The sequence below is a fragment of the Nasonia vitripennis genome, assembly GCF_009193385.2.
Source record: "Nasonia vitripennis strain AsymCx chromosome 1 unlocalized genomic scaffold, Nvit_psr_1.1 chr1_random0004, whole genome shotgun sequence".
Classification (NCBI taxonomy): domain Eukaryota; kingdom Metazoa; phylum Arthropoda; class Insecta; order Hymenoptera; family Pteromalidae; genus Nasonia; species Nasonia vitripennis.
Window position 1 is genome coordinate 1,325,782 of NW_022279590.1, and position 14,405 is coordinate 1,340,186.

Consider the following 14,405-nt stretch of genomic DNA (forward strand, 5'->3'; position numbering starts at 1 on the left):
CTTCGTTTTTTCTCTCTCCTCCTCGTCTGAAGCGTTAGAGACGTCGTAGAAGGGTGGCAGAGCTTGGGTGACCGAAAAAGGTCGGTCGCAAAAATCCAAATAGGTCTGCGGCGATGCATGCGAGCTGTTTCCCCCGGGCCGTCAGACGGCAGCTGGTTTTTCCCCGGATCCTTATTAGTACTCGACCGTGGTATCGCCATTTTATGGCTTTGTTTGTATATCGGCCGTTTAGTTTTCAGGGAAAGTCTCGTAATGACGTATCGGTATACGATTTTACTGTTACTTGTTTAGGACAATAACAGATATCAGAGAGATGCATCTGAGATGCACCAGATGTGAACGAGAGATGCTGCCATGCAATATGTATTACGCTTCTGACGGAACAATTCGCAAGCTAACGGATCACTTAAAAAATGTCATGCTGCCAAGCAGACTCCTTGCGAAATAAAGCATCCTACAAACAAAATAGAGACAAAATAATGCCACTTTCTTAGCATTAGTATAGTATAACATATTGATACATGAATGAATGTCTATACGCCGTTCAAGTTAGTGTACAGACGTTCAGTAAGTGTCTCACATAGATTGCTATATGAATTTTAACTTGAAACCCACAATGATTATGTGCAAAAAATAAGTTTATGGGAGAGGGAGGTACTTTTAAAATGTAAATATTTTATCTTAATATTGATTGAATTTTACCATTCAATTTTCATTATAATTGTTGAAAAATATGGAATCGTTTCGTGTATTGTAATTACCGGAACTATACCACTACCATTGTTGATAATTTCCCCTTTAAAATTTACCGAAATAGCTAGCGCGCCACGCGCGGCCTTATGATCGCGGTGGCTCGCCTCCTTACATCGCTTCGCGCAAGGCACGCAAAACGAGAAGCACATAAGGCACGACTGCTGACGCTCGTGCTTTATGCTCGCACCGTACTGCTTTTGGTTCAGAAAAATCGCTTCTAGAATTGATGTTTGTTAAAGTGTTTGAAAAACATTTTTGCCACAGTAAAACGTTGTATTTTGAAAATGTCTACAACTTTTACATTTAACATTTTCATGTAAAACGTAAATCCACAAAGTTATATGTCAAATAATTGGTTTTTAAGCTGTAAAAAAACTAATTTTGGCTGTAAACTCGAGTTATAAGCATTTTTATGATTTGACGTTAATGGGAAAAAGTTATATTTTTCAAAGATCTGCAATTTTTTCATTAAAATTTTTTTTTTTTTGTAGAATGCTTAGAATTCGAGTCAAAAAAACATTTTTAGCGATTTTTGGAAGTGGCCGCATTCTGCGTACATGTATGGGATTAGGCTAATAATAGGACCATCTGGTGGTAAGGAAAGTTTGCACACAAATTTTTAGCCCGATCGACTAAAATCTCTCAGAGATAATCGTGTAACACTAAAATTTTTATTAAAAAATATATGCAAAAATCGAAGAAATTGTGCTCGTATTTCAAAAAAAAGTACACGATCGGGATGAAAAAAATGAGTTTTTTAGTTTGTGCGAGAGGAGACTCCTCCCAAAATTTCAGCCCGATCAGTCGAAAATTGCGTAAGATATCGCATCTCACACATTTTTCGCTGACAAAACTATTAAGCTCTTTCGTATCGCGGTCGTGCGCCGTTTTTGACGGCTTTATGCGTATAGAATTAGTATCTGAAAGGCAAAAAAACTAAGTGGAAGCTTAACTGGAGGAAGAAAAAACTTAGTTTTAGTCGACGGACTATCTGCCTGCATGAAGTTTCTGCACCATAATGAGTTTTCCCGAAACTGGCTGAAACTGGAAGCTCCTAAATACACTGTTTGCCAATAACTGCGCACGAGTGATGGAGCTGACTTCACAAAATTCAAACCCTCTGATAGCTAATCACTCGCAAATAATCCAGAGTTTGCACTCTAAATTACGGGACCTAAAATAATAAGTTTATACAAATATCAAGGCCCTTGGCTTGTGTGGACCTTTATTAATTTTCAGTGCAATACACAACAGTGTGTATCATCAACATCAATCCAGCAGCTTCCGATTCTAGCCAACAGACTCCACTAGAGCTTCATCATTTGCGTCCGACGCCTTACGATGAACGTGTCGTTACTTGAACTATTATTGGTTATCGTTGTTTCTCTTTTGTCGCACCGACTTTGGCCGTCATCCTCTCTCATGTTTCCTTATCCTCTGCGGGAGGTGACAACGGTTTTTGTTCCATTTGCTTTTCGTAAGCGACTTACCAGTTTTGGCGTCGTTTGCTCGAAACCATACAGATGGTGTTAATCTCATGCGTTCAAAACATTTATTCAACCTTGGGACGCTCTGCCTTGATCTCTTCCATAAAGAACATAGCATAAAATTTTACCATAACGTAGCTTACGTATAAGCTTAAATTCTCTCTTGTAGAGCTTTGAATATAATAATGATATTTTTTAATTGATATTTGTGAGAACATGATATTAATTTATAAAACAGATATACTTACATAGAGAAAAAGAAACCTAAGTATTCTTTTGTGTGTTAAGATATATAATACATTGCCAGTGTCGGGATCGATCACAGGTAGACGATGAATTCTGTTATTAATTAAAGTTTTAATAGCATCATACAAAGATGCGTCTGGCTCGATACTGACTAAAGGATGAACTTGCTCCTTAAGTACCTCTGTAAATTGAAAATATAGCCAAATGAATTGCAACATAGAATTTACGGGGATTTTATGACAAATTTCTTAAGAATATCTTCTTTTCATTTTAATGTAATGAACCTCTGCCAATTGTATTATGCGCTTCTTCCTCATGATCAATCTAGTCCCCCCACTCCCTGCCGTTTATGATACAAATTTTAACGCCTAATATGGCGAAAAAAAAAAACATACTAATATTTCCGTGTGGCTCGGCCGCTTCTCCCGATGTGTCATTCCTTCACTTTGTACCGTGGATGCCACATCACTGCGAACGGTTAGAACCGTTCCGCTACAAAGAAGATGGGTCGTAAACGATCCCGAAAAGAAAGCTCTAGCTCAGATAGCTCATACGACGAGCTCCTCGAAAAACGTTTAAAGCGTTTAAAGAAAAAAGTAAGAAGACGCCAACCGAAAAAAGATAAGCACGGAGGACAACGGCATAAGAGACAACGACAAAGCAGCAGCAGCAGTACCAGCTCAGAGGATGCTTCGCGCTCTTGTAGATCAAGATCACGCTCTCGGTCAAGAAGCCGATCATGTAAGTACATATAGGCAGAATATTCTCATGCCTGAATGAAAAGTACGTTGGTCCTAACCAACTATAAGCCCACCGCTAGCGTGAAACATGAAGCAATCTCGTTGTGGCTCTAACCCATGTGATTAAGGAAAAGCTATGCGATCTTTATGTGCAATCTAGCGCTAACCTGGTTGCACGCGCGACACGTCGTTTTTTCGCGGGGGCTTCGGCAATGCTGAAAAATATTTGGACTCTAACCTGAATATATAATATAGGCTCTAACCTATAGAATATGCACGACATTTTCGTCAAACAAAAGAGCATGGATAGCTAGCAATTAGTTTTCTTATTTTGTCTCTTACAGACAACAGAAGTTCTACTCGCACTCGCAGTCATGGTCGTGAAAAATCCAACGACGAAATTCAGCTTAGTGCAGACTTTCTGAGCGCCATTGGCAAGAGATATTACGAAGATCGAATCCTCGCTCCAGCTTTGCATTCTGAAATCGCCAACCGCTGGCAAGACGTTATTAGACAAAGACTTTCGAACGATGATAGGATGCAATTTATTAAAAAACATCCCTTGCCAATGAATTGCGTATTAAGCGATCCACTAAAAATTAATCCGGAGATCAAAAATGTTGTTCCTCAAACTGCTTTGACCAGAGATGCACGTATTCAACTAAAACAACAAAAATTGCGGCTTCGTTAGCAGCTACTTCAAAAGCTCTGATGACTCTCATCAAAGATGGCAAAGACATATAAGACTTACCAGCTATCGAATGTCTTAGTGGCGCAATAAAACTCATGGCAGATGTACAACGAGATGAATCGAGCATACGACAAAGCCTGATAATTTCGAACACGAGTATCAATTCAGCACTGAAAGATACACTGGCTCAATATTAAAGCATAACGAGAGTACAATCGAAGAAACACCAGGACAACCGCAGACGTCGTTAAAAGAAAATGTAAGGAAAGTCGCAGGTAGACTACACTTATTTAGAGATGAATGGCTAAAAGTAACTTCGGACCCCACAATTCTTTCATGGTTAAAAGGTTACAATATATCATTTGTAAATAAACCTTACTAGTTATTTGAGCCAAAGGAAAGAGACTGGAATAACAATAACATTTTTTAAAATTTCTGACCTTATTAAGGACATGCTGTATAAAGGGGCTATTTCAACTTGTAAAAGTTCAAGTGATCAATTTCTTTCGGGTATATTTCTTAGATTTTCCAGATGGCACGAATAGGTTAATCCTAAATTTGAAAAGTTTAAATAAATTCATCTTAACGAATCACTTTAAACTAGAGGACAGAAGAACAGTTGCAAGGCTAATGAACAAGGGTTGCGATATGGCTAAACTAGATTTAAAAGATGCGTATTACCTTATACCAATGAATAAGACATCACGAAAATTTCTAAGATTTCGATTTCATAGCAAATTATACGGATTCTCGTGCCTCCCATTCGGATTGAACGTACCACCGCTGGTATTTACAAAGATTTTAAAACCAATTATTTCGCACTTACGGAAACAAGGGTTTGACTCCGTCGTGTTCCTTGATGACATATTATTATTCGGTGATACTTACGATAAATGCCTGGAAAATGTTAAAACAACGAAATCGTTGCTGGAAGAACTCGGGTTTATAATAAATAGCAAGAAAAGCAATCTTGTATCAAGTCAAAAATGTCTGTTCTTAGGACTTTTTTATAACTCTTTGGACATGACTATAGAACTACCTATAGAAAAGAGGAAACAAATTAAAAAGTATTTAAAGGTAAAGACAAATCAAAAAATAAAAATACGCGAATTTGCTAAGATTTTAAGATTTTTGACAACTTACTGCCCAGCAGTTAACTATGGTTGGATATATACTAAAACGAGCGAACGGACAAAATATTTAGCTTTAATCAACAAAAATGGCAATTATAATGCAAAAATGATTGTCACTCGCGAAATAATAGATGATTTTTAGTGGTGGAAAAATGTTAATGATTTAACAATCAATCCTATAAGATTTTTTAAATATGATATGGAAATATATTCCGATGCCTCCCCCTCCGGGTGGGGAGTATCAAAAGAACTAATGGCTACTGAAAAGAAAATGAAAATCATTTATCTATAAATCACTTAGAATTATTAGCTGCTTTCTTTGGATTAAAAATCTTTGCTTCTGAAACAAAAAATTGCCAAATTTTATTGCACATTGATAACACCACCGCGATCGCTTACATCAATCAAATGGGAGGTGTTCAATTTGATAATTTGAATAAAATAGCCAAAAATTTATGGCAATGGTGCGAAATGCGCAAGATTTGGATATCGGCTTCTTATATAGAATCAAAACGAAATGTCGAAGCGGACTTTGAATCGCGACGACTAAAAACACACACAGAAATTGAATTATCTAATTTTACTTTTAAAAATCTTTGTAAACGCTTTGGAAATCCCGAAATCGACTTATTTGCTAGTAGAAAAAATGCAAAATGTACTACATTTGTTTCGTGGCAAAAAGATCCAGAGTCTATAGCAATAGATGCATATACTTTGTCTTGGAACCAACTTTTTTTCTTCTACGCGTTCCCGCCTAGTTCAGTAATATTGAGGGCTTTGCAAAAAATAAAAAGCGACAATGCTAAAGGTATAATGGTAGTGCCGGAGTGGCCAGCACAACCATGGTACCCGCTCTCTTATGATCTCTTAATTTCGGAACCTGTAAAATATAAAGCTGAAGATTGTCTTATTCTGTCTAGCGAAGAAAAGCAGTCCTTTTGGAACAAGGTTACCCTGGTGGCCAGTGTTTTATCAGTGAGGCATTTGAGAGGAGAGAAATTCCGAAAGGTTCATTACAAATAAAACTTTCTTCATTAACCGACTCATCATTCAAGCAATACGCAAAATATTGAAAAATATTAATTAAATGTTGTTAGCAACAAGTACAGCGTGAAAATATTAATTAAATTTAATAGCTACGTATACAATATACGGATAATAATATTTAATTAATAGTTTTTAGAAATGTCATTAGGTCTGAGATGGCATGTTTAAGGTACATTTTAAGCCCGGGTAGAGTAAAAAAGACGGTCCAGATCTTTCACAAAGCCGTGGCAAGTGACTAAAAACACTTATTTATATAGTAAAATGTCATGAATTTTGGTCAGTGATTTCGTATCGTATATATATATATCATATTTCTCAATAGACATAGTGTATAGTGTAAATATTTACAGTAGATATTTTTTGGTTTTTAATTTACGTAAAAAGAAAAAAATTTATCGGACGAATATTTTGTTGTTTTTTTTTTTGTAGGATTTAACCCAGGCTGGACCCCTTGAAGAAGTGGTGGAGTTTTTGCAAAGAAAGAAAAATAAGCCCTTTTGATAACTCAGTGGAATACGTTATAAATTTTTTAACACTAATGTACAATCAAGGCGCGGCTTACAACTTGATAAATTGTTATAGATCTGCGATAGCTCTGATTATCGGGCCTGAAATCGGTCAAGATGAGAGAGTAAAACGATTCTTTCAAGGAGTATCAGAATTAAGGCCACCAAAACCAAAATATGATTCCACCTGAGTTCCGAAAAACGTTTTAGATCTATTAGTTTAGAAAATTGATAACGTTGCTAGCATTGGTAACTGCGCATCGCATGCAAACTTTTTCGTTAAGGGGGCACACCACCTTTGAAATTAAAATAAAAAATTTTGATTAAAAATTTATAAATACTTATATAAATGATCAAATTTTTATTACTATTCTTAGACATAATTACCTTTATTTTGATGATTTAAATTTTGGTTTAAATTTCATAGAAAAAGTTTTATAAGCATATTACTGTTTTTTTATCAATTTTTGATTAATTTTAAAATAACTATCATGTAACTTTTTTTCTATGAAATTTAAACCAAATCCCCTCTTTCATACCATAACTAATGTACTTTTAAACAATATCCTGGAGTTAGAGCTCATTTGGGCCATTTGTTCCTTTGGAATCTTACGGTAAGTGAATTATGGACTCCCTACTATACGTAGGTATTATAGAGGTATATAGAAGGTCTAAAACCATCAAAATAAAGGTAATTATGTCTAAGAATAGTAATAAAAATTTGGTTCATTTTATAATTACTTATAAATTTTTAATGAAAAATTTTGATTTTAATTTCAAAGGTGGTGTGCCCCCTTAATCAATATTGACAACATCGAAAATAAAGATTCTGGCATTGAAATTAAAATTCCAGATCGTATAAAGACTTCAGGGATAAATAGAAAAAAAACCTGTTTTAATAATACCAAAATATAATAGTGACAAAAAGATTTGCGTAGCTTCGGCGTTACGAGTTAACGAAAAATCGTTATTTATTCAATTAAAAGCTCCATTTAAAGCAATTACTGCGCAAACTCTCAGTCGTTGGGTACATTTTGGTTTCGATTAATGCGGTATAGATACTAATATTTTCACAGCACACTTAACGCGCCACGCGTCAACTTCTGCAGCCAAAAGAAATGGCATTGATATCGATACGCTGCGTAGAACAGCTGGATGGACGGAGAATTCAAATACGTTTACAAAGTTCTATAACTTACAATTAAGTAGCGATCAGTCGGCATTTACCAATGCGATGTATAACATTTAAATACGTGTAAATCAGTTTTCATGTATAACTGTTTGTTTTATTTAAAAATAAATAAAAATTATCTTTGTTATCAGCCGTAATATTTGCTTTAAACATGTACATTGATCATGAGGAAGAGGCGCATAATACAATTGTAAGATTAAACAAACTTATCTGTAAGTGAAGTTCTATCTTAATTGTATGAAGTGCCTCTTCTGAAATTGAATCGTAAATCAAAATATGTCTTAAGACTTACCGTAATACAAATGTTACGGCAGACTTTGAAATAATGACACATTGGAAGAAGTGGCCGAGCGACACGGAAATATCAGTATGTTTTGGTTTTTTCTTCGCTATATTAGGCGTTGAAATTTGTGGCATAAACGGTAGGAAGTGGGGGGTCTACATTGATAATTTCAAAAGAGGCGCTTCATACAGTTAAGATAGAACTTCACTTACAGGTAAGATCGTTTAATCTTACAATTCTTTGGTACGTAGCTTCCTACGACTAAATTTATAGTTCCAAGGGATGAAATATTGTTCAAATATACAGTATATTAATGCTTTTTTCTGAATATTATCAATCTGAATTATTTTACTGAAGGAGCAATTTTCTTAGAAAAAAACTATGGTAATCAGAAATATTTGATCAAAATCTTTAAAATAGGGGAAGGATGATGCTTTGAGAGGTTAGGCGCCCTTTAATCGCGCCGACTAGCTGTTAGACAGGCACCACCCGTCACAATATCAAATCATATAATTTTTATGAAACAATTTAAACCTCAATATTTCAAATATTATAAGGTCCTCATAACCTCATAAAACCAGAAATTTTATTAAAACATTCTAAACTTTAATCAACGAATTATAAGGTTTAAGAAAATAGTAATTTTCAGTCATACAGGGTATACAGGGTGAGCGACAAAGAATTTGAATCTTAATATCTTTTAAACTCATCGGTTTCATAAGCTGGAAAAAGAACTTAGCTGAGGTAAGCAACCGATCTATCTTTTCCCAAATTTCAACTTAATTAAAGTCTTTTAATTTCCGTTATTGTACGACATAGCAAATTCATTTTTTAGGCATGACCGCGACACAGAAGTGCCTTATAGTTTTGTCATCGGAAAATGTGTGAGATGCGATGTCTCACGCAATTTTTGACCGATCGGGCTGAAATTTTGGGAGGACTCTTCTCTCGCACAAACTTAAAAACTAATTTTTTTATCTCGATCATTTACGTTTTTTTTGAAGTGCAAGCACAATTTGTTCAATTTTTGCGTGTTTTTTGAATAAAAATTTTGGTGTTACACGATTATCTCTGAGAGACTTTTATCAATCGGGCTAAAAATTTGTGTGCGAACTCTCCTCGTAGTAGTAAGGCGCCACATTTATTTTGGGCTTGATTCTGCATATATACACAGAATGCGGTCACATCCAAAAATCGCTAAAAACGATTTTTTGGCTCTAACTTGAATTCTGTGCATTCCACAAAAAATGTTAAATGAAAAAGTTGTAGATCTTTGCAAAATACAACTTTTTCCCATTAACATCGAATCATGAAAATGCTTATAACTCGAGTTTACAGTCCAAAATCGTTTTTTTACAGCTTAAAAACTAATTATTTACTATAAAACTTTGAGGCTTTAAGTTTTACATAAAAATGTTTAATGTAAAAGTTATAGATATTTTAAAAACACAACTTTTTAACGTGTCAAATATAATTTTAAAAAACTTTGATCCAAAACATTGTGTAAAAAACGATATTTTATACATATATTTTAATAAAGATCTCAATACGAGCTTGGAGCGCACCCAATAAAGCCCACAATTTTTTAAAAATGCCTCCCAATTGTTAACTAGAAAAACCTATATTATATAATGTAACATATCAGATTTAAGAAAGGCTCTGTGGGACCAACTGAACTTCTTTAAGTCGATACTATGTTATACTCCCAAACATCCATTTCCTAACTCTTATTCTATACTACAAAATCCTTTCTTTTTCCCACTTCCTCTTGAAACTATCAATTTTGCAGCAGCATCTTGCCTTTTTGATTTTTTTACCTGAAAAAACAATTAAATAAAATTAAAACAAGAAAATACATTACTATTTAAATGATTTTTTAAATAATTAAATAAAATATTATAATATTATCACTGAAACATGTGGATATAATACGTGCAAGTCCAGTAACACTTAGAGAATTCAATACATCAATGATGACCTTTCAACTCCAAGAAAGATTGAAGATCGGCGTCAGTCCAAGAAAGAAGCATGAATTTCAACAGATAACGCATCCGCTCGAGAAACGAGTGCACGAAAAAGGACGACGAATTGGACAAATAGACGTTCCATGAGCTATGTAGAGTACTTGATTTAGAGTAACGACAGATTTTGAATTAAAAATTTATTAATATCCCAGATCAGTTGATTTTTTTTTTAAATAAAATATATTAATAACCATCAAAACATAAATAATTAACAACTTTCTTTAACCAACTATTCCACTTTCAAAAAATTAAAATTCCCGCCTATACACACACACACCGTTAAAACTTAGAACACACTAGAAAATTTCAATTAAGAAACGTCATCTTACGGTTTGCACGATCAACCATCCCATAACGGTTTATTTAAAATATATTCGAAAATATAGAAAACGTCAAAAGTGAATACAACGAGTTCCTCATTAATTTTTGGTTAAACAATCAAACTCTTTAAAAGCAACAATGTCAGCAAACAAACCAGAGGTGATTTCATTATTGACGTTAAAATATTATTATAATATACATAATTCTGAGTTGAAATTCATTTCTAAAAGTAGAATTTATAAATACAAAAACGAAAGTATAATTTTTAAAAATCTTTAATAATATTTCCAAGGACTCAGATATATTTGCAATAAAAGATGTTTGTAGATTACAGAAAATTATAAAAATTCAAAAAACTGGAATACAAGACTTGAGAACACAATTAAAGATTGCAAAAGAAGAACTAAATTTTGTAAATAAACAATTGTATATCACAAAACAAAAATACATGAATGCGCTAGAAGAAATCACTATACAAAAACACACTTTAAATACAAACAGACGAATGATAGGTAAGGACATACCTCAGTATATAATGTATATAAAATCATTATAGCTTACTTTATTATTACTATTCTCATAAATAAAACTCCAATCATTAATTCATAAATAATTACAGATAACACTAATCCAACTAAAACAGCACCAATGTCTAACGAAACAAACCAAAAATCAACAAGTAAGGCAATAAAATAATAAATATGATTAATCATAATCAATAATAATATATAAACTAATCAACTAATCAAAATTTCAATTAATTTCAGATCTACCTATCCGTAATAGAATTCCAGAACCAAATATCAAACGATGGCTAAAATCTAAACCAGAATAAACTCCACTTGTCATCCAAACTCTTTAAACTGTTCCATAACAATTACTTGAACAGATATCAACTTCTCATCTTATCGATTAATCCTTGACCTGCAATGTTGTTTCCATAGAAATGTCTATTTTACTGAAAAATTTTTACAATTAATAACTATATTATGATAATGAATACAAATATTATCTATTTTTATTAAATTGCAGTATTCACTACTAAGAAATCCTCTGATTGATTGATTTAAGAAATTACGATCACAATCTTTAGAACCGCAATTAAGTATACAAGTAAACATGAAAACAATTATAATTAGATAAAATCTACCAAAGTAAATAGGTTCTTTATGATTTTTAAAAAATTAATACAAAAATTTCTACTTAAAAAATTACTGATGTATTATTGCCAATATCCTTCTCATAAAATCGTATTAACAATACAATTCAATTTGGTTTTTAGCCAGAGGTCTAAAATTCTGCCTAAATATCATAAAAATCATTTAAAAACCAACAACCTTATCAATTTTTAATCAATTATATCTTATAATCATATTTACCTATAAACTAACTCACGGTTCAGTCTACAACTCATAAATAAATGTAACAAATCAAATATTATAAAACACTTAATAATAAAGGTAATAATTTAAGTAATTATACCTTTAAATAAAACATGAACCATCTCATACCCACTTCTATAGTACATGTATGTATGTTATAGCCACCCTCAATCAAAAGACATCCCAAAATAATTGGTCATTTCTTAAAAGCCTTAATGAACACCTTCTTGCTCTTGTAAACATAAACAAAACTTCTGTAAAAAAAAAAACAATCTGAAAATTGTATTTCCAAATAAAATTTTAGACACAAAAAAAATTAGTTTGAACTTATAAAATTAATGACATTGAACATTGAATTCCAATAAAACTGAAACTAAAATAAACCAAATAATAGTTTCACTATTAATGCATAATGTGAAAGGATAGCCAGATTGTCACGTATAATGTGCAGCACCTTCGTATCCCTTCTGTTGTGAAAGTACAGCAACTCCTCCAAATATACTACTAATCTCTGCAAAAAAGATTTAAACAAAGACGCACTTAAGATTCAATATTTGTCAATTAGAAAGTTGAGCAGGAGAATTATTAGCATTAGCTGTAGGTTGCAATGGTGATAGTGTTTCAGCTCTAGAAAGAAGCGTTGAAATAGCTCCTGGTGGTCTACCATGTACAGACACATCACTAATACTTGGAGATACGCTAAGAGGCTCTTGCAATAAAATGTCTATTAAAAAAAAATGTAAACATTAGGTATTTGAATTAAAAATTTGTAATATCATTAGAACATGAATAACTAAAACTCACTTGAAGGTGGCAAATAACCATAAAACAAAACATCTCCACATGAAAATTGAGATAAATCTTCCCAAAGAATCAGTCTTTTTACCAGTGGAGTCATGCCATAATACTCAGCTCCATGCCTTAACATACGAATATTTACACTTTTCAGATCAATATCTGTAATTCGCAGATAGTTAAAAATGACTGAAGAAATCTTTGGATCTCTGTCGATAAACAGCACTCCATTCTCATCTCTTCTTAAAGTAATAAGTGGTAAGATATGGTGTGCATAGACAATGGATGGTTACGTAAAAAGTATCCACCAAAATAAACTTTATTTATGTTATGTATAGATGCATATAAGCTATAGCTATTTGTCCTATGCCATTACTAATTAAAAAAAGTAAACTTCTTGCTATGTCAGCTTTTGAAAATGTCGTTACTCCTAAAATTAATATTGTTTTAATAAGTAGAAAGGAAGACTTGAAAATATTTAAATTAAAAAATTTGAACTTAAAGTATATAACCCTACCTGACTCAGACTTATTACAATTGACAGCTTTACCAAAAGAAAAAGCGATAAAATCACCTGCCAAGCCTTGTAAAAAATAATCTCCACCATAAATGTCTTTATAACCAACATATCTACATTGCGGAGATCTCCAATTTCAGCTAGTTGCAGTAGCTCATCAAAGCCCTACAATAAGAATTAAAATTAATTTAATACAGTTATAATACTGCAGTGACTTAGAACACAAAAATAGTAACCTCAGCATCAGTTAGTAAGGAGCCTAAACCCCAAAATGTTCCACCTCCAGTAGCTGTACCTCCGACTCTTTCAAATTCTTGTTCAGACTCAAACATAATGACCAACATACATTAAACTTAACTAGCAATGCGAGTACTCAGCAATGCAGTAAAGAATGAGTCAAATATCCATGACAGAGTCTGACGAGAAGTCCAAAACGTTAATGGTAAATAAAAATTTAATAATTATGGAAATGTTAAAATTAAAGAAAATAAATAAAGAATTTACAAAAAATTCAACCTCAAGGAAATACATATTATTCTCATTGAGAATAAATCTTTGTAATAATTCGTCATTGTATCCTCACTGTGATCTGCTTCATAATTAATAATTAATGTTAGAGATCTGAAGATATATGTTAGAACATGTGACATAGTAGTTCTACTTCTTCATCACATTACTCGGACCTAGAGGAAAAAATTATTCTTTCAAGTTCTTTCTATATATCCCTATCATCAGGAAAGTTTTAAAATCTACACAAAAAAAAACACTGACATCCTAAATAAATAAAAGCTCCTCCTAATCTCTCTAAAAAATTCCCATTAGAAGTTTATACATTTCAGACAAAAATCTACAGATTCATTACTTGAAATATCTGTAACATCCTGTAAAATTAAAAACAACAATTATTTGATTTCCTTACTAATATAACTATAGATATACACCCAACGTAAATACAATCGGAAACCGAGTCATCTACTGACTACTACAGTACGCTATACAATTGCGCACGATGTGTATATTCGAATAGCTACACCATACACTCGGTTTGTGACCGTCACAATGGTCAGGCTGAACAGAATATATCACGTCGGGACACGGATGTACATTTTTTTATTATTTCCTCTTTTACAATTTCCATAATTAATCTCTATTAAATCGTCATCGTCAGTTTCACAAAGCGGACGATATCGCACAATCTCATGCCGCAATATACTAAAAATTAAAATATAAAATTGTTGCGACCAGGCACCGATCATATTGAAATTCAAGCGTCCTAAGAATTTAATAC

At 32.9% G+C, this 14,405-nt stretch overlaps 1 protein-coding gene and 1 long non-coding RNA gene across 14 annotated transcripts in view; both read right to left on the reverse strand.

Moving 5' to 3' along the window:
• The window catches only part of LOC100678622 (dentin sialophosphoprotein), an 860,138-nt gene that overhangs the window by 124,282 nt on the left and 721,451 nt on the right, over positions 1-14,405 (reverse strand). For all 13 annotated transcript variants that reach the window (XM_031933206.2, XM_031933240.2, XM_032601286.1 and 10 more), the window contains one exon: positions 2,489-2,667. In XM_031933206.2, coding sequence (XP_031789066.1) covers positions 2,489-2,667 — 179 coding nt within the window. The remainder of the gene's footprint in view (positions 1-2,488; positions 2,668-14,405) is intronic.
• Positions 11,196-13,007, reverse strand: LOC116418364. The gene is made up of 4 exons (XR_004228370.1): positions 12,610-13,007; positions 12,260-12,529; positions 11,906-12,059; positions 11,196-11,381 (listed from the first exon to the last, which is right to left on the reverse strand). It is a non-coding gene; the product is annotated as an uncharacterized LOC116418364 (long non-coding RNA).